A 22,244-nucleotide genomic window follows, 5' to 3' on the forward strand; every position below is an offset into this window, starting at 1 on the left:
ATTTTATTTTTTCTGGGATATTCAATATTTTTGGGATATTTTATTTTTTCTGGGATATTCAATTTCATTGGGATATTTTGTTATTCCATCCCTGCAAGTTTCCAGTTCCAGTTTGGGATGGCGGGAATGTTCCTTCCCGTGGGATTGGGTTGATCCTAAAGCTCCTCCCATCCCAAACCATTTGAGAATTCCCAAACCCTCGTAATTCCCAGATCTTTTCCTTTGCAGATTTGGGAGCTCTGGTCCAGCCCCAAGTCCACGACCCCATCCCAAAAATCCCGGAGCACGCCGAGACCACCTTGGACCAGCCAGACCCTCCCCAGCCCCCGGTATTGCTGGGAAAGGGGGAAATTCATGGGAAAAAGGGAATTCCTGGGGAAAAGGGACAATTCCTGAGATAAAGGGACAATTCCCGGGATGAAGGGACAATTCCTGGTATAAAAGGACAATTCCCAGAAAAAAGGGACAATTCCTGGGATAAAGGGACAATTCCTGGGATAAAGGGACAATTCCAGCCACTCACAATTCCCGATTTTCTCCTCCCCAGCCGGACTCGTCCCCAGGAGGCTCCTGACGGTCCCAGGGTGGCCCCGGTGGCTCCCAGGCCCCCTCAGGGACACGAGGCCACCCCGAGGTCCCTCTGGTGTCCCCTGCACGAGGAACAGCACAAAAAAGTGGGATTTTATCCCAAAAATCCTTGGAATTTCTCTGCCGGGACACACAGCTCCCTCTGATGTTTTTCCCCACGTGTTTGGGGAGGTTCTGGGGGATTTGGGGGCGGGATGAGCACAGAAGGAGTTGGGCATTGACCCCAAAACCTCAGCCCCAAAAATCCCAAGTTTTTGGCCCCATAGATTCCAAAATTTGGCCCTGTAGATCCATAAACTTTAGTGGCAAACACCCCAAATCCCTGGCCTCATAAATCCCAAATCCTTGGCCCCACAAATCCCAAATCCTTGCCCTGTAGACCCCAAATCCTTCACCCCCCAAATCCTTGGCCCTACAGACTCCAAAACTTGGCCCCATACACCCCAAATCCTTGACCCCACAACCCCAAACTCTTGGTCCCACAGCTCCTGAGCCAAAATAAATTAAAAAAAAAAAAAGTCAAAACAGATTTATTTTATTAAAAAAACAAAATTGTACAATTTTAGTTCCTCTATGAAAAAAAAAAACAAAAAACAAATAACCCAAAAAACAACCAAACACCAACGGAAAAAAATTCCTACCACTGCCGGAATGCTCCGATCCACTGCAAAAATCCGGGAAAATCCAAGCTTTTTTTATATATTAAAAACCATTAATTTGACATTTTACAACTTTCTACACGCATGCACAAAACTCTCGGCTCTGCGGGAAAACAAAATCCAAACCCAACCCCAAAAACGGAACCAAAGAAAGGGAATTTTGATCTCCCAAAATTCCCAAAATGGAATTATGAATTCCCCACCCCTCCCAGGAAGATCCATCTGCTTTTTTTTTTTTTTTTTTTTGCAGGAAAATGCCCCAAAATGGGCTCCCAGTTGAAATTCCCTAAAAAATTCCCCCCAAAAATTCCCAAAAATCCAGGGATTTCCTGGAATTCGGGTAGGGGGTGGATCCCCCCATTTTGCTACTGGTGCTTACTGGGGAAGGCTCCCCTGGCTCCAAACTCCCCCTTTTTAGTGCTTAGGACAAAATCGACCCCAAAACCTGACCCCAAAACGCCTCCCTGGAATGAAATCCGGCACTTCCGACCCCACGAGGGTGGAGGTGGAAGCTGGAGCGGGGAAAGAAAAAAAAGGGAATAAAATTCCAAATCCAACCGTGAGGTACTTGTGATCTTAAAAACAAAACCAGGAGAAGGCAAAAAAAATAAAAGGGTTTTTTTGCATCCCGATGGGAATTCTGTGGGATCACCACGGGACCGCCTCCTCGAGGGATGATCCTGAAGGACCTCGTTGACCTCTCCCAGGAGCTCCTCAGGGTTACGGATCCAGGATTGCTCCAATAGGAACACCCATGGAGATGTTGCTGGAATTTGGGATGCGGATCCCCTCAGGAGCAGCAAAACCCACCCAAAAAAACTCCCAAAACCTCAACTCAACCTTCAGCTCCTCCAAAAAAACCCAGATTTCCACTCGTTTTTCCTAAAAAAAACCATCAGCAGAGGCGAGGAGGACGCTCCCAAAACCTGGGACGCACCACGGGAGCTTTTCCATAGCAGCCACGGATCCTGGAGATGACTCCAAAATCCTTCCCCCCACCCAAGAAATTCCCTTGGGATTCCGAACCCAGCCCCAGGGCCGGGCAGTGGTTTAAGGCCAGAGCCAGGACAGTTGTCCAGGAGAAAACGGACAGGAGCAGGAGGTCTGTGGGACCCGGAGCTGCTCCAGGACGCTGGTGAAGAAGGAAGTTGGGAATTCTTGGAATTCTTGGAATTAGCCCTTGAGTTACGGCTCCAAAGGATCCGGATTTTGGGAATGAGGAGGAGGAGGAGGAGGAGGAGAAGGGGCTCAGCCACCTCAAGAAGGACGAGTGGTCATGATCCCAGCAAGGCGCCGCAGCCGGGAGCGCCTTTCCCGGTTTTCCGCGGCCTGGCGGCGCCGGAGGAGCCAAATTCGGAGATTCGGAGCCGGAAGGATTCGGGAACGGTCCCATCCCCGCCGATCACACCGAGGTCTCCGACTGCAGCCTCATGATGAACTTGTGCGACTTGGGGTCCACGAACTCCTCGGAGAGCTTGAAGAACGGGATCTTCTTGGTGGACACCACCAGGCTGAAGTCCTGGCGCTTCAGCACGAAGACCACGCCGTCCTTGAGGCCGTTGGTCACCGGCTCCTCGCTGACCAGCGTCCACTGCTTGGCCAGCCAGCGGTCCTTGTGGTACTGGATGGTGGGACCGGCCGTCAGGTACCGCTCCAGGAAGGCCTTGGGAAAGGGGAAGGACGCGGGAATGTCACCGCCGCGTGGCCCGGCCCAGGTTTTGGTTTTGGAGGGAAAACGGCCCCGTGGTGCTGCTTTGGGGGTTTTTGGGGATGGATCCTGGGGTTGTCCAGGCTGGGGAAGAGCTCTGAGCTCACTGAGTCTGAGCTGGGGCCAATCCCCACCCGCTCACCCAGAATTCCAGGAATTCCTCGGACACCTCTGGAGGTGGCCACTCCAAACCTCCCTGAGCCCCTTCCAAGGCCTTTCCAGGAGGGATTTTCCCAAATTTCCCACCCTCAGTTTCCCCTGGCACATTCTCTCTTGTCCTGTCCCATTCCCTGGGATCAGATCCCAAATCCCCCCAGCAGATCCCAAATCCCCCCTGGGAGAGCCCAAAAATCCCCCCTGGATCCCCCTTTTCTCCAGGCTGAGCTCCCTCAGCTCCCTCAGGATTCTCCACTCCCTTCTCCAGCTGCTCCAGTTCCATTCCCAGTTCCTCACGAGAAAATCCCAACCCCACCTCACTCCAACCCCTCCTTTTCCCGCCGGGATGATCCCAAAGGGGATAAAACCCACCCAAATCCCGTCTGGAGGACTCCACGCACCTTGGGGGTCATGTCGTGGGTGATGCAGAACTCCAGGTGCTGCAGGATGCTCTCCATGGTGTGGTAGGGCTGCTGCTTGGTGGTCCTCAGGTACTTCTGCATGGCCCGGGCCATGGAGGCGAAGATGGCCTGGGCGGCCTCGCGCGGGTCCATGATCTCCCGCGGGTTCTTCTGGTCCTCCTCCTGCAGCCGCTTGATGTGGGTGAAGGCCTCTTCCACCGCCACCACCAGCCTGCCGGGAGAGGCGGAAAACCCCGTGGGTTTGGGATGGGAAACCCCTTGGATCTGGGACGGAAACCCCTTGGATTTAGGATGAAAACTCCCTTGGATTTGGGATGGAAACTCCCTTGGATTTAGGATGAAAACTCCCTTGGATTTGGGATGGAAAAATCCTTTGGATTTGGGATGGAAACTCCCTTGGATTTAGGATGGAAACTCCCTTGGATGTGGGATGGAAAAATCCCTTGGATCTGGGATGGAAAACCCCATGGAATTGGGATGGAAAACCCCTTGGATTTGGGATGGAAAAATCCCTTGGATTTAGGATGGAAACTCCCTTGGATTTGGAATGGGAAACCCCTTGGATCTGGGATGGAGATCCCTTGGATTCGGGATGGAAATCTTGGATCTGCTGGGATTCACTCAAATGGATGAGGGAACCCAAGCCTCAACCAGCTTGGCCGAAGATCCATCCAAACAACCGCCCTTGGGACGAGCTGGGATCGCCCCCTGGAATCTCCCCATCCATAGAAGAACGGGAAGGGGCCCCCCACGGCATTCCCAACGCGGGGAATCCAGGGATTTTTCCGCACCTGGCGCGGCGTTTCCGCACCCGGCGCTCGTGCTCGGCCTCCTCGTAGTAGAACTCGTTGTGGCTGTTGTCGCGCCGCCGCGCCGCCGCCGCGATCACCGCCCGCGACTGCCCCGTGGAGTTGTTGGTGGAGTTCTCTGCGGGGCCACCCAGACCAGGGGTGAGCTCAGGGAAAGCACCCGGAGCTCCCCCCCAAAAAAATTCCAGAGAGGAACACGAGGATGGGGATGGAGAAAGGGGAGGAGAACGAGAGGAGAAGCCAAGGGGAAAGGGGGCATCTCACCCTCGCCGAGGGAATAGACCTTAAAGCCGGACATTTTCTTGGAAAGGACGGATTTTGGAAGGTTGAGGAGGGCGGGGTTGTAGACCGGGAAGTCGTGGTAGTAATTCTCCAGGATCCACACGGCCGCTCGCTGGATGCTGCGGGGGAAACACCGGGAATGTGGGGCACGGGGAGAGGGGGGAATGTGTGAGGGGGACATGCACCGAGGGACAGGAGAGGCTGGAACGGAATTCCCGGGAAAAAATGTGGCTGCCCCATTCCTGGAAGTGTCCAAGGTCGGGTTGGAGCCACCTCGGATGGTGGGAGGTGTCCCTGACCAGGGATTTTTAAGGTTCCTCCAACCCAAACCATTCCATGATTCCATCAATTCCCAGGGAAAAGAGCTCCAGGATCACCAAGTCCGAGCTGTGCCCAATCCCCCCTTGGTCAACCCAAGGAATGTCCAGGAATTCCTCAGACACCTCCAGGAGTGGCCACTCCAAACCTCCCTGAGCCCCTTCCAAGGCCTGGCCGCCCTTTCCAGGAGGGATTTTCCCAAATTTCCAGCCCTGGCACAACTCAAGGCCGTTCTCCCTTTTGTCCTGACCCTGTTCCCTGCGATCAGATCCCAACCCCCCGCTAGAGGAACCCAAAATCCCTGTGGATCCCCTTTCCTCTAGACCGATCCCTTCCATCTCCCTCAGAACATCTCCACGCTGCCCCTCACCACCCTTGCCATGAAAACAAAATCCCCATTCCCACCAGGGGAACATCCAGCGGAGCCGCGCCCACCTGAGGTGGCCGACGTTGTAGAAGCGGCTGGCGCCGTCGGCCGAGCGCACGGCCTTGAGCGTGAACTGGGGCTGGAGCTGCCGCAGCTCCAGCAGCACCACGGCCAGGTAGTGCACGAAGAGCAGAGCGTCCACCAGGGAGACGGCGAACTGCACCACGCCGCGGTAGTTGCGGTCCCGCGAATCCAAGATCCGCACGCCGTAGAAGAGCCAGTAGGAGACGACCAGCAGGAAAACCAGCACCATGAGCAGGGCGCGGAAGACGAAGACGCGCGGGAAGAAGGCTTTGGGGCGGCGGAAGAACAAGGCCCAGCTGCCCAGCAGGAGGATGAGGAGTTTGAAGGCCACCGAGATGAAGAGCCCCTCGCAGGGGGTCCCGCAGGGCTCCAGCTCCTCCCGCCACAGCAGCTGCGGGAGGAGGAGGAAGGCCAAGGGCGTGAGGAAGGCCAGGAGCGCCAGGGCCACGCCCAGGACCACGCCCAGGTGGCGGGAGCAGTCCAGGTGGGCGCTGTCCTCCATGTCCTTGGTGATGCGCGTGAGGTCATCGTGGGAGATGCTGTGCTCCGACGTCCCCGTCACCACCGTGGTGGTCTCGCCCCAGTTGTCGTCCTGGGGAGGGGACAGGGGACATTTCGAGGGGTGGCTCCGTGTCCCACCTGTCCCACCTCACCGCCAGGACCTCCCACCCACCACAGCTCCAAACCAGGAAACGTCACCCTGAGGAGGTGACAGGGGACATGGGACATTCCAAGGGGTGGCCCCAAATTCCTCCCATCCCAGAAGGACATTCCCAAACCCCCATCCCACCTCCACGCCGGGAGCACTCCCCGGAGCCATCACCCTCCTCAGGGTGGAGGAAGCTCAGCCTGGGCCTGGGAGAGCGGCGATTCCGCCGGGAATTTTCCCTCCGGGAAAGCTCCGGCTCCGGCAGGAGCAGCTTTGGGATCAGGAAGCTCCGGCAGGAGCAGCTTTGGGATCGGGAAGCTGCCGGATTTCCTGGCAAACCCCCCCGGCTGGCAGGGCCAGCAGGAACACGCCCGGCACGCCCCCGCACCGCTGCCCGCGCCGGGAAGGCTGGGGATGATGGGAATGGCTGGGAATTGTCAGGAATTGTTGGGAATTGTTGGGAATGGCTCCGGACAGGCCCTTCCCTGCTCCAGAAGCCCCTCTCCCAGCCACAGAGGTGCCAAAAATCCTGGATTCCTTCCCCCACCCCTGTCCGTGTGTCTTTCCCTCATCCTGGTTTTGGGCACTCGGACATTCCTGGAATTTGGGGGTTGTTTTTCCATGTCGGAATTTTCCCCACAGATTTCTGCCAGAAAACCGGGAAATTCCTCCCTGTGAGGGCACCCAGCTCCAGCTCGGAGCACCCTGGGACACTGGGAGGTGTCCCTGCCCATGGGATGATCCCCAAGGCCCCTTCCAACCAATTCCACGCTTCCATGAATTTCACTCCAAAGGGCAAAGCGGAGCCTGGGGCTTTCCAGCGGGACGGGAAGGGCGGCTCCGGGAGCCCATTCCCAGGAAAAGCCGCCGGAGAGGGAACATGAAAAGCGCCGGAGCCGCCGGCATGGGCGGATTGGGAGAGGATGAAAGGCCGGGACCAGGCTCCACGGAGTCCAGAGGAATTCCAGAATTTGGGAACGAGGGGCACCAGGGGCGGGGCAGCCTCCCCTGTTCCATCCAGGCAGAAATTTGGGGCAAATCCTCGAGGTTTGGGTCTGTCGGGGTCGGATCCTGGGGGCGTTTTCCAGCCCCGGCTTTTCCCGAGGCGCCGCCGGAGCCGCGTCTCCTTTCATTTTCTCATTTTCTCATTTTCCCAGGACCGGCCCGACCGGCTGGACCGCTCCGCCGGGAAATTCCGCCGGGAAGCTCCCGGAGCCCGCCGGGATCCCTCCCTCGGGGTTCCAGCCCTTTCCCCGCTCACCCTCTCGTCCCCCCGCGTGGATTCGTTGTCCAGCAAAGGCTCTCCCGGCGCTTGGATCGTCACCGATTTGTCCCCGCGCGTCCCATCCCGGCTCTTGGAGCGGTGCCGCTCCCGCCGATCCCTGGGGAAAAAATGGGAAAAATGGGGGAAAAAGCAGAAAAAGCAGGACTGGGACACCCACAAAAGGTGGGGACACCCACAAAAGGTGGGGACAGGGAATCCAGGGTCGCTCACCTGTGCTTGCGGGAGCTGCGGGAGTGGCCGGATTTGTAGGAATATCCGGAATACTGCGACTCATTATCCATGGCGTCGGAACGCCGGGGTTTGTGCCGCTCCAGGATGTGGGATTTGGGTTTTCCCGGGAGAGCGGCCAGGGCCTCCTTCAGGGGAGGCTTCTTCAGGCCCAGGGGCACCTTCAGGAAGTCGACCGTGACCTTGAGGGGCTCAATTTTGTCACCTTGGGGTGGCCTTGCTCAGGAGAAAAGGACGCGCCCACCTGGGGGGACACACGGGGAGTGTCACCGGGGCCGGCCCAGTATGGCCCAGTACGGCCCAGTATGGCCCAGCATGGCCCAGAGCCCCTCCCGTCCCTACATCCCATTCCCTGGTGGGAAATGGGGCTGGGAAAGGGGATTTGGGGTCAGGAGGGAAAGAGAATGTGGGGTCTGGGGCTGTGTCCCCCCTTTGGGAACCTGGGAATGCTGGATTCCATCGGGATGATCCTGCCAAACCCCCCTGCCTTTTCCCGAGGGTTTTGGGGGAATCTGCAGACCCCAATCCCACAGATGGGAGGCCCCAGCTGCCTCTGGGAGCCATCCCAGCTTCCCAGGTTTCCATGGAAATCCCATTCCCACCAAATCAACCCCAAAAAACCCTCGGGCCCCTTTTCCAAGGCCCCGGGAAAGGGGGAGAAGGGGTCAAGGAGGCGCAAAGGGGGAAGCGGGGGGAATTCCTTTGTCCGGAATTCCGGATGATCCCACACGGATCTCCATGGAAACCGAGGCCTTTCCCCGCTCCCGCTGTTGTCCAGGAGACGGGAATGGGGCCGGGAGACACTGGGGGTCCCAGTATGGCCCAGTAAGAGATGGATCCTGTCCCAGTAAGGGCTGGATCCTGCGCCAGTATGTCCCAGTAACCCCAGTAATGGATGGATCCTGTCCCAGTAACCCCAGTAAGGGCTGGATCCTGCCCCAGTAATCCCAGTAAGAGCCACGTACTGGGGGTCCCAGTAGGCCCAGTAAGGGATGGATACTGGGGGCCTCAGTGTATCCCAGTAACCCCAGTAAGGGCTAGATCCCAGGCTCCCAGTCCCCCCAGTAAGGGCTTCCAGTAACCCCAGTAAGGGCTCCCCAGTTACCCCAGTATGGACTCCCCAGTAACCCCAGTAAGGGCAGGATCCCAGGCTCCCAGTCCTCCCAGTAACCCCAGTAAGGGCTCCCAGTAACCCCAGTAAGGGCTCCCCAGTATGGACTCCCCAGTAACCCCAGTAAGGGCAGGATCCCAGGCTCCCAGTCCTCCCAGTAACCCCAGTAAGGGCTGGATCCCAGGCTCCCAGTCCCCGCAGTAAGGGTTCCCCAGAAACCCCAGTAAGGGCTCCCCAGTCCCCCCAGTAAGGGCTCCCAGTAACCCCAGTAAGGGCTGGATCCTGGGCTCCCAGTAACCCCAGTCCCCACAGTAAAGGTTCCCCAGTAACCTCAGTAAGGGCTCCCCAATAATCCCAGTAAGGGCTGGATCCTGTCCCAGTATCCCCAGTTATCCCAGCAGGAGCCGTCCTGGGCTCACTCACCGGGCGGCTCCGGCGGCGGCGGCTCCGTCCCGGCGCTCACCGAGGCCTTTGGAGCGTCCGGAGCCTCCGGAGGGGCCGGCATCGGAAACGGGCCGGGCATGGGGGGCTGCTCACGGCACGGGGGGGCCGCCCCGGAGCTGCGAGAGCCAAACAACGGGAATTCGGGAGCTCTTCCCAAATTCCTGAATTCCCGAATCCCGCCAATTCCCAGATCTCGCCAATTCCCAGCTCCCGCTAAATCCCAACCCCGCTAATTCCTGGATTCCGCCAATTTCCAACTCCCGCCGATTCCCAACGCTGGCCAATTCCCAGATCTCGCCAATTCCCAGCTCCCATTAATTCTCAACCCGGTTAATTCCCAGATTCCGTCAATTTCCAACTCCCGCCAATTCCCAACTCCCGCCAATTCCCCAATCCTGCCAATTCCCAGATCCTGGTGCTCAGAGATTCCTTGGGAGCACCGCGGAAAAGCGACTGGACACCCCACCCCAGGCATCCCAAAATTTTTGGGAATTGTCGTCCTGGGATAGGTTTGGGATTTTCCAGGAATCCCAGGCTGAAGTGAGCTTGGGGTTTTCCAGAAATCCTGGGGTTTTCCATGAATCCCGGCAGTTTCCAGGTATTCCGAGGTCTCTTGGCCCCAGCCTGTGGATTCAGCCAAAATAAATTCAGGATTTTCCAGGAATCCGTGAGTTTGCCAGGTATGATCCCCATCCCAGCAGTTTTCCAAAGGGAATTTGGGAATTCCAGCAGGAATCCAGGAGCTCCTCATCCTCTCGTTCCAGCAGGAAAAAAAGGGGATTTTTTTTGGAATCTTTTCCAGCAGAGCCGGTTCCACAGCCCTGGAAAAGCCGGGAATGGATTCCCGGACTCTGGGAGACGCCGGGAGCCAGAGCTGGATGCAAAAGAGGAGGAGGAAAATTCCCATTTTTTAATCCTGGGATGATCAAAGCTCCCAAAAAAGCCCCCCAGGGCTGGAGAGGCTTCACCATTCCCTACGTCTTCAAGTCCAGGCTGGAATTTTTCCCGGGATGGGGCTCGGGATCAAAGTCCTGAACCTCAAATCCAACATTTGGGATTCAAATATTCCCAAAAGAGCGAAAATAATTAAAAATAAAAAAATAGATCCAAGCGTTTCCAGATGAAAAAGCTTCTTCCCAACGGCTCCTTTCTGATCCGGGGTCCTGGGAAAGCTGGGAATGAGTTTTCCTGGGAAAAATCCCACTTGGAGAGGGAGAATCCGGCGGATGAAGGATCTGGGATTCCCATCCTGGAGGAACTGGGGAGGGTTGGGAGCGTCCCAAGGCTCCTTTTCCAGGAGAATCCAACTCCAGGATCCAGTCGGGAATCGGGGATGTGCTTCCAAAGGGAGAGGGGTGGGAGTCCCAGAATCCCGGGATTGTCCAGGCTGGGAAAGATCTCCGAGGTCACCGAGGCCGAGCTGGGATGGATCAACATCCGAATTCCAGGGATTCCCTCCAGGGATGGGAATCCAACCCTCCCTGAGCTCCTTCTGGTGCTTCCCAACCCTTTCTCCATGGAAAAATCATCCCAAATTTCCAACCCAGCCCCTTTTCCTACGAGGATCCAACAGCACTGCAGCACCTGGAAAACCAAATCCCGCAGCTGGAGGATCCTGGAATGCCAAATTCCCAGCAAAAAATTCCAGGATTCTGGAGTTCCCACCCCACATCCCTAAATTCCCCAGTTCCTGGAGAACACTCAGGATTCCCTGGAGAAATCCCAAATCCCATCTCCCCGTCCCTTCCGACAATCCCAAGGACACCCCAAAGCCGCTTCCAGGTGGCTCCATGGGATTTGGGAGGGACCATCCCAGAAATCCCAGAAATCCACGTCCTCGCTCGGAATTCCGACGTTTTCTCCAGGAGAGACCCCAAAATCCCAATTGCTGCCCCCAAAGGACACCTGGACGGGGGTTTGGATCCATGAGAACTCTTCTCCAGCAGCTCCTGATCCTTTGGGATCCCCCCAGCCCATTATCCATGTCCTGGATCCCGGAAAAGCGGCGCAGGGACGGGATCCAGCGGGATCGGGGAACGCTGGGATCGTTCCATCCACATCCAGGGATCCTGCAGGGCAGCTGGGCCAGAACTCCTCGGGTTTGGGGCGGTGCTGACCGGAATTCCGAGCCGGGAATTCCCAAATCCCTTCCCAGGCCTCTTCCCGGGCATCCCGGCCGGACAATAAATCCATAAACCCTCGGGAAACTCATCCCAAATCCCGAATTAAGGCGGATCCGCGACCTCGGGGCTGCTCCCTCCGGCCCCATTGTCTGCCGGGGGCCGGGGAAAAACAAGGAATCCTCCCATGGGAACATTCCAAGGGCTGGGATGTCCCCAAACCCCTCTGGAATTCGGGGAGGGGGACACGGGGTGACCTCGACCCCGAAGCGGCCGCCCCCGGCTCCCCCCTCTGCGGCCGACGCCTGTTAATTGTTAATTGTTCATTAATTAAATCATCCGAGCTTCACAAAGCCCCTGGAAAATCCTCGGGATCCCGTCGGACTCGCAGCCCCATCCTCGAATTTCCGGGATGGAGCCGGAGGCTCCTCCAGGAGAGCTGAATTTTCCCGAGATCTCCTTTTTTTTTTGGTTGTTTTTGGTTTTGATTTCTTTTTGTTGTTTTGTTGCGTTTTCACCTCCGCCCGCCGCGGGGTGGGGAGAGGATCCCGAAGGAGAATCCATCCCAGGCCGGGCTCCGGGAACTCCCGGCGGCTCCAGGGCGGCTCCGCAGGAACCGGCTCGGGATCCGGCCCGGGCTGTCCCGGGGCCGGGGGCAGCGGGCGCGCCCCGCGAGGGACCCGGGCAGCGGGGAGGGCGTGGGGACAGCGGGGACACCGGGGACAGGGGGGGACACGGGGACAGGGGGGACAGGGGGACACCGGGCACATCCCGGCACAGGGACCCCGGGCAGCGGGGAGGGCGAGGGGACAGCGGGGGACACAGGGGGGACAAGGGGGGACAGGGGGAACACAGAGGGACAGCGGGGGACAGCGGGGACACGGAGGACCGGGGGGACACTGGGGGACAGCAGGGACACGGGGGACAAGGGCGACAAGGGGGGACACGGGGGACAGCGGGCACATCCCGGCACAGGGACCCCCGGGCACCGGGCAGAGCATGGGGACAGCGGGGGACACGGGGGAGAGAGGGGGACACGGGGGACACCCCGCCCCAGGGACCCCCGGGACGACCCCGCCGGGGGACTGGGGAGGGGATGGGGACAGCGGGGGGGGCACCCCAGGGACACCCCGCAGGTGATGGGGACACGGGGGACACCCCGCGGGTGATGGGGGGACAGCGGGGACGCCCCGCAGGTGGCCCCGGGACGGGCACAAAGCGCTCCGAGGCCGCCGTGCCACCGCCGGGGGGGGTCCCGGGGGTCCCGGGGGTCGCATCGCGCCCCGGGGCGGCTCCAGCGCAGCCCCGCCGCCCCGCCGCGGTCCCGGGGGTGTCCCCGGGGGTGTCCCCGAGGGGTCCCGGGGGTCCCATCGCCCCCTCCCCAGCCGCGCCCGGGGCTCCGGCCGCCGCCTCCAGCCCCGGAGAAGCCGCGGCCGCCGGGGCCCTTCCGCGGGGAGCGCGCCCGGCGCGGCCCCGGCGCGGCCCCGCTCCCCCCGCGGCCCCGGGGCCGCTTCGGCACCGCGGGACCCCCCCGGGCCCCCCCGGGCCCGCACTCACCATCGCCGCCGCACCTTTGTGCGCGTCCCCCCCCGCGCCCCAACCCCGGCGGCGGCGGCGGCGGAGGAGGAGGAGGAGGAGGAGGCAGAGGAGGAGGAGGAGGAGGAGGAAGAGGAGGAGGAGGCGGAGGAAAGCCCGGCTCCCCCCGGAGCCCCCCCGGCCCCGGAGCCCCCCCGCCCCCGCCCATTGTCTGCGCTGCGCGCTCCCGGCGCCGCCGCGGGGCCATTGTTTGGGGCGGGGGGACACCGGGGACCCCCCCCCGATGTTGGGGAACCCCCCCCGACACCCGGGGACCCCCCCCGATATTGGGCTCCCTCCCCCCAGGCCGGCGGGATTTGGGGTTTTTTTAGGGGGAGGGGGCGTTTATTTGAGGAGGGTCCCCCCATTTTTTGGGGAGGGGGCGGCGTTTTTTGAGGAAGAATCCCCGGTTCTGGCGGGGGGCAATGAGGGTTGAGCCCCCACCTTGCGTCCCCCCCCCCCCCGGGGTGAGTCCCAGCACCCCAAAATTGTCCCCAAAGGGGTCTCAGCGCCCCAACCCCCCCCCCCCCCCAAGAGGTCTCAACCCCCCAAAATTCCCCCCGGGGGTCTCAGCCCAGGGTGGGGGGCGCAGCCCAGCGGCTCCCACCTTGTTTTGGGGTTTGGGGAAGGATTCTGAACCCCATAAACCCCCCAAACAAAACCGGGGTCCGGCTCCTGCGTCCGGCCGAGCCCCCTCGAGGTTTGGGGTGTCCTGGGGGGGGGGTCCGGCCGAGCCCCCCGGCTTTGGGGTCACCCCCGACCCCCCGCCCCAGCGGCGCCGGGGGGCGGCTGGCAGCCCCCAGCCCCATCCCCGGGACACACCTGGGGACTCCCGACCTGCAGCAGAGCCGGGGGGGGTCGCAGGGATTTTTTGGGGGGCTCAGGGCCGGCAGCGCCCCCCGAACCAGCAGAGGTGGCGGGTGACCCGCGGGGGCTCTGGGGACACACGGGGGGCTCCAACACCTTCATCCTCCCAGAAGGAGGGATCCCAAATTCCCCCGAGCCCCCCCAAATCCCCCCGAGCCCCCCAAATCCCCCCGAGCCCCCCAAAGCCACCCGGGGGTCCCCAAAGCCGGGGGGGCGCGGCCGCTGCCCGGAACAGCCGAGCGCTCAATGGGCGAGGGTGGGAACGCGCCGGCCACGCCCCCCGCGGCGCTGGCCAATGGCGTGAGGCGGGAGCAGAGAGCCGCGCTGCCATTGGTGGGATTGAAATGCGTGCGTGGGGCTCAATGGGGAGGAGGCGCCGGGAGGGGAGAGGGAATTGGGGCGGGGGGCGAGGGGAGAGCGGGGTCTGGGGGGGTTTGGGGGGCATTTGGGGAGAGGGGAGAGCGAGATTTTGGGGGGGATTGGGGGCGAGGGGAGATTGGGATTTTGGGGGGATTTGGGGCGAGGGGAGACCGAGATTTTGGGGGGGATTTGGGGGGAGGAGAGATCGGGATTTTGGGGGAATTTGGGGAAGAAGGGAGATCGGGATTTGGGGGGGATTTGGAAAGAGAGGAGATTGGGGTTTTTGGGGGATTTGGGGAGAGGGGTGATGGGGATTTTGGGGGGATTTTGGGGCTGGGGGCTATGGGGCGATGGGAAAGCGGTTATAGGGCCGGGGTTCGATGGGGCAGGGAGATTAGGGGGCAGTTATGGGGCGGGGGGCGCTGGGGTTATGGGGCAGTGGGCTGGGTGCCCCCCACCCCATTAATTCACGCCCTAATGAGCGGAACCACCGGCCCCACCCCGAGCTGTGACCCCAAACCCGGCTCCTGGTGCCCCCATTGTTGTGGGGTCGGTGTTGGGGGTCCCTGGTGCCCCCATTGTTGTGGGGTCGGTGCCGGGGGGTCCCTGGGCCGCCCCCGCAGCTGCCCCGCTCCGGGAATGATTTATGGGGTCGGGGGTCGTTCCCCGGGATGATTTATGGGGTCGGGGGTCGTTCCCGGCCAGATGGGGCTGCGGCAGCTGGGAGGGGGCGCTCGGCCCCAGCCGCGCCTTTATGGGGCCGCCCCTCCCCCCAGAGGGCTGCGGGAGGGGACATGGCCCTAAAGGGTTTGGGGACAGTGAACCCTAAAGGGGTTTGGGGACACTGAGCCCTAAAGGGTTTGGGGACACGGCCCTAAATGATTTGGGGACACTGAGCCCTAAAGGGTTTGGGGACACTGAGCCCTAAAGGGTTTGGGGACAAGGAACCCTAAATGGTTTGAGGACACTGAGCCCTAAAGGGTTTGGGGACAGGGGGCGATGTCCCCAAATTGGGGGGGGGGGGGGTGGCAGGGCTGGCCGGGTCCGGCAGGGGGCGCTGCTGTCGCGGCGGCGATTGGGGACGGGGGGGACAATCCTGGGGGGGACACTGGGGACACCATTGGGACATTGGGGACACCACTGGGACACCCCAAGGGGGGACACTGGGGACACCCCTGGGACACTGGGGACACCATTGGGACACCCAGGAGCGATTCCCTGATTTTCATCCCAAACCCAGGCGGGTTTCCCCAAGGAATGGGATTTTCCAGGGGACGGGAAGGGCTGGAAATAGGGGGAGAAATTGGGAATAGGGGAAAAAATGGGAATGGGGGGAAAATGGGAATGGGGGAAAAAATGGGGAATTGTGCCGGGCAAGGCTCGAGGGGCCGGGACAAAGGGCGGGAATTCCCAATCTGCCGGGCCGGAATGTCAATGAGAGCCGAGAGCTCCCTTTGTGAGGGGACAATGGGGACAGATGGGGCCGGGGCCCCAAAGGGGTTTGGGATCTGCCGGGACGGGGAAAGCGACCCTAAAGGGGCTGGGAATGGGGAAAGGGACTGGGGATGGGGAAAAGGGAACTGGGAATGGGGAAAAGGATTGGGAATGGGGAAAAGGGAACTGGGAATGGGGAAAACTGACCCTAAAGGGGCTGGGAATGGGGAAAAGGGAACTGGGAATGGGGAAATGGGGAAAAGGGAAATGGGAAATGGGAATGGGGAAAAGGGAAAAGGGAACTGGGAATGGGGAAAAGGGAACTGGGAATGGGGAAAAGGGAACTGGGAATGGGGAAAAGGGAAATGGGAATGGGGAAAAGGGAACTGGGGATGGGGGAAAGCGACCTTAAATGGGATTGGGAATGGGGACAGGGACTTTTCCCCTCAAAAGTGCACAAGGACACAGTGGATAAGTTAATAATAATAATAAATAATGGTAATAATAAATAATAATAATAATTCTCAATAAATAAATTAATTCCATAAATATCCTCATGGCACAGAGACGGAGGGAGAACAGGGTTTGGGGGAAAAGGGGGAGCCAGCCCCAGGAATTCCTGCTCCAGTTCTCTGGGAATCCTGGTCCCAGTTCCTCTGGGAATTGCGGCTCCAGCCTTTTGGGATTTGCTGTCCCAACTCTGGGATTTGCAGCTCCGTTCCTCTGGGAATTGCTGCTCCAGTTCCTCTGGAATTGCTGCCCCAAACCCCTGGGAATTGCGGCTCCACCCTCTGGGGTTTGCTCTTCCAGATTTTAGGGTTTTGCTGCTCCAGCCTTTTGGGATTTGCTGCTCCATCCCTCTGGGATTTGCAGTCCCAAATCTCTGGGATTGGCTCTTCCCTCCCTCCGGAATTGCTGCTCCAGTTCCTCTGGAATTGCTGCTCCAAAGCCTCGGGAGCAAGGCCGGGGGGGGCAGGGCGGGCACACGGATGGACAGACGGACACGGGGATGGACAGACGGACACGGGGATGGACACACGGACACAGGGATGGACACACAGATGGACACAGGGAGGGACACAGGGACAGTCAGATGTCCAGGACGTGGCTCAGGTAGGAGATGCAGCAAATGGCTGGATGGACACACGGATGGACAGACGGACAAAGGGATGGACACACGGACACCGGGATGGACACAGGGATGGACACACGGACAGACTGACACAGGGATGGACACAGGGATGGACACAGGGACAGTCAGACGTGGTTCAGGTAGGAGATGTAGCTGAGAGCCAGGTGGACACACGGATGGACACACGGACACATGGATGGACACACGGACAGACATACGGACACAGGGATGGACACAGGGATGGACACACAGACACAGGGATGGACACACGGACAGACATACGGACAGGTCACACATTCAGGGCGTGGTTCAGGTAGGAGACGTAGCAGATGGCTGGATGGGCAGACGGACGCACGGATGGACAGACGGACACACGGACGGACATATGGGCAGGTCACACGTCCAAAATGTGGTTCAGATAGGAGATGCAGCAGATGGCTGGATGGACACACGGATGGACACATGGACACAGGGGTGGACAGACGGACACACGGACGGACAGACGGACGGGTCAGACGTCCAGGACGTGGTTCAGGTAGGAGATGTAGCAGATGGCCAGGCGCAGGATCTCGATCTTGGACAGTTTCTTGTCGGGGGGCAGCGTGGGCAGAGGCACGGACACACGGATGGACAGACGGACACATGGACGGACAGACGGACAGCTCAGACGTCCAGGACGTGGTTCAGGTAGGAGATGCAGCAGATGGCTGGATGGACACACGAACGGACACACGGACACAGGGATGGACACACGGATGGACACACGGATGGACAGATGGACACAGGGATGGACAGACGGACAGCTCAGACGTCCAGGACGTGGTTCAGGTAGGAGATGCAGCAGATGGCTGGATGGACACACGGACGGACACACGGACACACGGATGGACAGACGGACACAGGGACGGACAGACGGACACAGGGACGGACAGACGGACGGGTCACACGTCCAGGACGTGGTTCAGGTAGGAGATGTAGCAGATGGCCAGGCGCAGGATCTTGATCTTGGACAGTTTCTTGTCGGGGGGCAGCGTGGGCAGCAGGGACGGACACACGGACACACGGATGGACACACGGACACAGGGACGGACAGACGGGCGGGTCAGACGTCCAGGACGTGGTTCAGGTAGGAGATGTAGCAGATGGCCAGGCGCAGGATCTCGATCTTGGACAGTTTCTTGTCGGGGGGGCAGCGTGGGCAGCAGGCGCCGCAGCTCGGCGAAGGCCACGTTGAAGGCCTCGACGCGGATGCGCTCGCGCGTGGCGTGCGCCGTGCGGTACTTGGCCGTGGCCCGGCGCCGGCGCCGCCGCTCCTCGCGGCTCAGCGGCTCCTTCCCGGCCGGGCCCGCGCCGCCGGAGCCGGCACCGGCACCCAGGGAGGGCTCGGGGACCGGCAGGGACGGGGGGACGTCGAGGGCGGGCGGCTCCGAGTTCAGCATCATGGTCACGGGGAGAGGGGACAATTCCAGAGGGGACAATTCCAGAGGGGACAATTCCAGAGGGATCCCGGGGGTTTAGGGACAGTGCCAAAGGAATCCTGGGGTTTGGGGACAATTCCAAAGGGGACAATTCCAAAGGGGACAATTCCAGAGGGATCCCGGGGGTTTAGGGACAGTGCCAAAGGAATCCTGGGGACTTGGGGACAGTTCCAGAGGGGACCATTCCAAAGGGATCCCGGGGATTTGGGGGACAATTCCAAAGGGATCCTGGGGACAAGGGATTCTGGGGATTCAAGGGATCCCGGGGGTTTGGGGACAGTTCTGAACTGATCCTGAGGGTTTGGGGACAATTCCAAAGGGATCCTGGGGACAATTCCAAAGGGATCCCGGGGATTTAGGGACAGTGCCAAAGGGATCCTAGGGGTTTGGGGACAATTCCAAAGGGATCCTGGGGTTTGGGGACAGTTCTGAACTGATCCTGGGGATTTAGGGACAGTGCCAAAGGGATCCCGGGGGTTTGGGGACGATCCCAAACCGATCCCGTGGATTTGGGGACCCCTCCAAGTGTCTCGGGGTCACCTCGGGGCTGCTCCCAGCGTTTCGGGGTCACCCCAGCCGGAGCCGTGCCCGGGTTTGGGGCGCCCGTCCCCGGCTCCCAGCCAGGCCCGTGGGGATCCTCCTCCTCCTCATCACATCCCAGCCGGGAATTCGGGAATGTCCCTCGGGAGTTCCGGGCTCCGGGAGAAAACTTCCCCAGGGGATAAACCCGGGGAAGCGGCCGGAGGCATAAACACGAGATCGAGTTTTCCCGTGGTTTTGGGGTTTTTGGGGTCAGGACGAGGCTCCGGAGCCCTCAGGGGTCAGATCCCGACGGGTCTGGAAAAGAAGGATCGGGAATTTCAGCTCCGGGTGGGAAAGGAGCTGGCAGAGACATCAAAATATAATAATAAAAAATAAATAGTAATTTTTAAAAAGGTAAAAATTAAAATGAAGTAAAACAAGGTCAGATAAAAAGTAAAATAAAATAATGTAAAATCATATAAAATAAAAATTAAATTAAATTAAAATAATAAATAAAATAAAATAATGAAATGAAATAAAATGAAATTAAATAAAATAAAATAAAATAATGAAATAAAATGAAATAATAAAATAAAATAAAATAATGCAATAAAATAAAAAAGAAGAAAAAATAAAATAAAATAAAACAAAATAAAATAAAATAAAATAAAATAAAATAAAATAAAATAAATAAAATAAAATAATAAAATATTTCCCACAGCTTTTCCCTGTCAAACCCTGTCCACTTTGTGAACCAAACTCAGGGAATTCCAGCTCCCGGACGGAAAAGGACCCGCGGGGACGCTCGGGAGCATCGGGAAATTCGGGAAGCGGGAGGAGCTCGGGGAATTTGGGGGGCCGGGGCTCTCCGGAGGCGGCAGGTGGCGGATGCGCGGCGGGGGCGGGGCGGCCTTTGTGTCGCAAATGAGCCCCGTCTGTCCCCGCTGGCTGTCCCTCTGTCCCCTGTCCCCCCCTGTCCCTCTGTCCCCCTGTCCCGTCTGTCCCCGTCTGTCCCCGCTGGCTCCGCTCCCGGCAGATGGAGCGGCCGCAGCTGCTCCCGGGATCCGCAGGGAGCCCCGAGCGCCCGCCCCCTGCTCCGCATCCTCATCCTCATCCTCTTCTTCCTCATCCTCATCATCCTCGTTCCCATCCTTATCTTCTTCACCCTCATCTTCTGCATCCTCATCCTCCTCCTCACCTTTATTTATCCTTATTTATTTATCTTTATCTTTATCTATCATCTTCATCGTCCTCCTCTTCCTCCTCATCTTTATTTATTTATCATTATTTTTATTTTATCTTTATTTATCTTTAATCTTTATCTATCATCCTCCTCCTCCTCCTCATCTTTATCTTTATTTATTTATCTTCATCTTTATCTTCTCTATCTATCATCCTCATCTTCCTCATCATCTTTATTTATCTTTATTTTATCTTTATCTTTATCTTTATCTTTATCTTTATCTTTATCTTTATCTTTATCTCTATCTTTATCCTCATCTTCATCCCCGCTGCCTTCCCTGCAAATCCGGGCGCGTCCCGGGAAAGGGGGAGAAACTTTGGAATGGGAAAAGCGGCTGGGAATGAGCTGGGAATGAGCCGGGAATGAGCCGGGAATGAGCCGGGAATGAGCCGGGAATGAGCTGGGAATGCTCCTCTCTCTCCTTTCCTTCCTCCTCCTCCTCATCCCCATCCCCGGCTGCCGCACCTGAAATCTGGGAATGCCACGGGAGAAACTTCGGAATGGGAAAAGCGGCTGGGAATGGATCCCAAACCCCACCGGGACGGGGCGGGGACGGCCCCGATCCCGATTTTTTAAAAGGCTGGGATGGTGGGAATTGTTCCCTCCCCCAAAAAATTCGGGAAGAGCCGCCCGGCAGCTCCCAAAATCCCGAGAGGGATCGGGTTTTCCTCATGGAATGTCCCGAAGAAATTCCCGGGAATTTGGGTGTTCGGGACCACCCCCGGGAGTCCTCGGCTCGGTTTGACTCCGAGAGACGGGGATTTGGGGATTTGGGAATTTGGGATTTTGGATATTTGGGAATTTGGGAGTTTGGGGATTTGGGGTTTTGGGGATTTGGGAGTTTGGGGATTTGGGAGTTTGGGGATTTGGGAATTTGGGGATTCGGCCCCTTGAGCTGCCCTGTGAATCCGGGATTCCCGGGAATTTGGGGTGGATCCCACACCTGGATGGGAAGCAGGAGACTTTTTTTTTTGGGAAAACTCAAGTTTCATTCCCGGATCCAAACAAACCCTGGGTTATCCCGGAGCTTTTCCTTGGAGCGGAATTCCTGCTCCCAGCGCCTCTTTTCCCTTTCTTTTTTTTGGGGGGGAAACTGCCCAATTCCCGAATCCAGCCGCTCCAAGGATTCCTGGTCAGCCTCCACCTCTCCCAGAAAAACCCGGGAATTCTTCCCAGCTCCTCCCTCGCCCTTTTCCTCCCACTCCCGACCCGTGGAGGGACAAAATTCCCGACAATTTTCCTTGGAAACCAAACGCGTCCCGGACCCCAATTCCAGGCGGGTTCTTTTCCTTTTCCCCTCTCCCAAAAAAATCCCAGGAAAAATCCTTTTTCCAGAGGGATTTGGGAGCCAAACCTGGCAGTGGGATCGAGCCTTTTTCCCGGGAATCTGGAGCCGAATCCCGGCTTTTTGAGCCATTCCCGATCCCTGGAAAAGCCGCCTTACCCCGAGTCCCGCACCATTCCCAGGCTCCGGGGTTTCTCCTCCAGGTATTCCCAGGGTTTGGAACCCGCTCCGCTCATCCATCCACGGAGGAAGAAGGGAAAAACTTTCCCTGGATTCTCCCGAGGTCCCGCGACGGATCCGGGATGGGAACCCGGGATCAATCCCGGAATTCCCGGGGCGGCAGCGCCGCTCCGGAGCCTCCGAGGAGGAAATTCGCCGCTCCCCCCAAAAATTCCCAATTTATCCACCCCGGGCCCGACCCCGGGAGCCTCATTGGCCTCTCCCGCTCCCCCTCCCTTTTCCCTCATAAATATGGAAAAGCGGGAATTCGGGATTCCATTGGCTGCGCGCAGCCCCCCGGGAGGGGCGCGCTGGATGCGCGCCGGGAAAAGGCGACAGCTGCTCCCGGTGCTCCTTTCCAGCGGGAATTCGGGCCGGGAAAAGGGGGGAAAGAGCCTGGGGCGGCATTCCCGGTCACGAAAATTGGGAAAAGGGAGCCTGGAGCGGAATTCCCGGTGGTTCCCGAGGCTCCGGAGCCCTCGCGTGATCCCTGAGGACGCTGCGGGTCCCTTTGGGATCACCCAGAGCTTCCATCCCATAAATCCCGCCTGGAAAATTCACCTGTGGTGAAGAGGGAAAAGTGGAAGGGAGGAAAGTCGGGAAAACCCCGGGAATATCCCGGGAAGAGCCGGGAATGCGACCCCGAGTGCAGCCGGGACACAGCGACCTTTGGGGCCGGCTCTGCTCTCGCCTTTCTGGGGTTGTCCCAGTTCAGCTCCGGGGAAATCGGGGAAAATCGGGGAAAATCGGGGAAATCGGGAAATGCGCCGCAGCCCCAGGGAGATCCCAGAGCCCCCGTCCCGAATTTGGGATCCTCCCGGAGCTCCCGATCCGCCCGGGATCTTCCCCCGCTGCCAGGGCCGCGCTCGGGATCCCTGTCCCTGTCCTGTCCCTGTCCT

The 22,244-nt window shown here is 59.0% G+C and overlaps 2 protein-coding genes across 2 annotated transcripts; both read right to left on the reverse strand.

Moving 5' to 3' along the window:
• Positions 1 to 1,107: 1,107 nt before the first annotated feature.
• Positions 1,108 to 12,891, reverse strand: VANGL2 (VANGL planar cell polarity protein 2). Its single transcript, XM_064401597.1, has 9 exons — positions 12,788 to 12,891; positions 9,090 to 9,226; positions 7,538 to 7,799; positions 7,304 to 7,424; positions 5,378 to 5,985; positions 4,607 to 4,743; positions 4,325 to 4,460; positions 3,513 to 3,744; positions 1,108 to 2,910 (listed from the first exon to the last, which is right to left on the reverse strand). Exons 3-9 carry the CDS (start codon positions 7,606 to 7,608, stop codon positions 2,650 to 2,652), a joined length of 1,566 nt encoding a protein of 521 aa, XP_064257667.1. The 5' UTR covers positions 7,609 to 7,799; positions 9,090 to 9,226; positions 12,788 to 12,891; the 3' UTR covers positions 1,108 to 2,649.
• Positions 12,892 to 17,459: 4,568 nt separating this feature from the next.
• On the reverse strand, positions 17,460 to 18,076 carry NHLH1 (nescient helix-loop-helix 1). The gene is given in 2 exon segments (XM_064401711.1): positions 17,460 to 17,787; positions 17,789 to 18,076. Coding segments are annotated over 2 exon segments (339 nt in total). The 5' UTR covers positions 18,041 to 18,076; the 3' UTR covers positions 17,460 to 17,700.
• Positions 18,077 to 22,244: the final 4,168 nt, after the last annotated feature.

The sequence above is a fragment of the Passer domesticus genome, chromosome 32, assembly GCF_036417665.1.
Source record: "Passer domesticus isolate bPasDom1 chromosome 32, bPasDom1.hap1, whole genome shotgun sequence".
Taxonomy (NCBI): Eukaryota; Metazoa; Chordata; class Aves; order Passeriformes; family Passeridae; genus Passer; species Passer domesticus.

Bases quoted from the DNA above. Each gene is read 5' to 3' on its own strand.
- VANGL2 (XM_064401597.1), bottom strand. From the start codon at position 7,608: ATGGATAATGAGTCGCAGTATTCCGGATATTCCTACAAATCCGGCCAC. The intron at 4,744-5,377 runs GTGGGCGCGGCT...TTTCCCCCGCAG, and splicing joins TACAACGTCGGCCACCTCAG to CATCCAGCGAGCGGCCGTGT. The intron at 3,745-4,324 runs GTGCGGAAAAAT...CTCTCCCGGCAG, and splicing joins GTGCGGAAACGCCGCGCCAG to GCTGGTGGTGGCGGTGGAAG.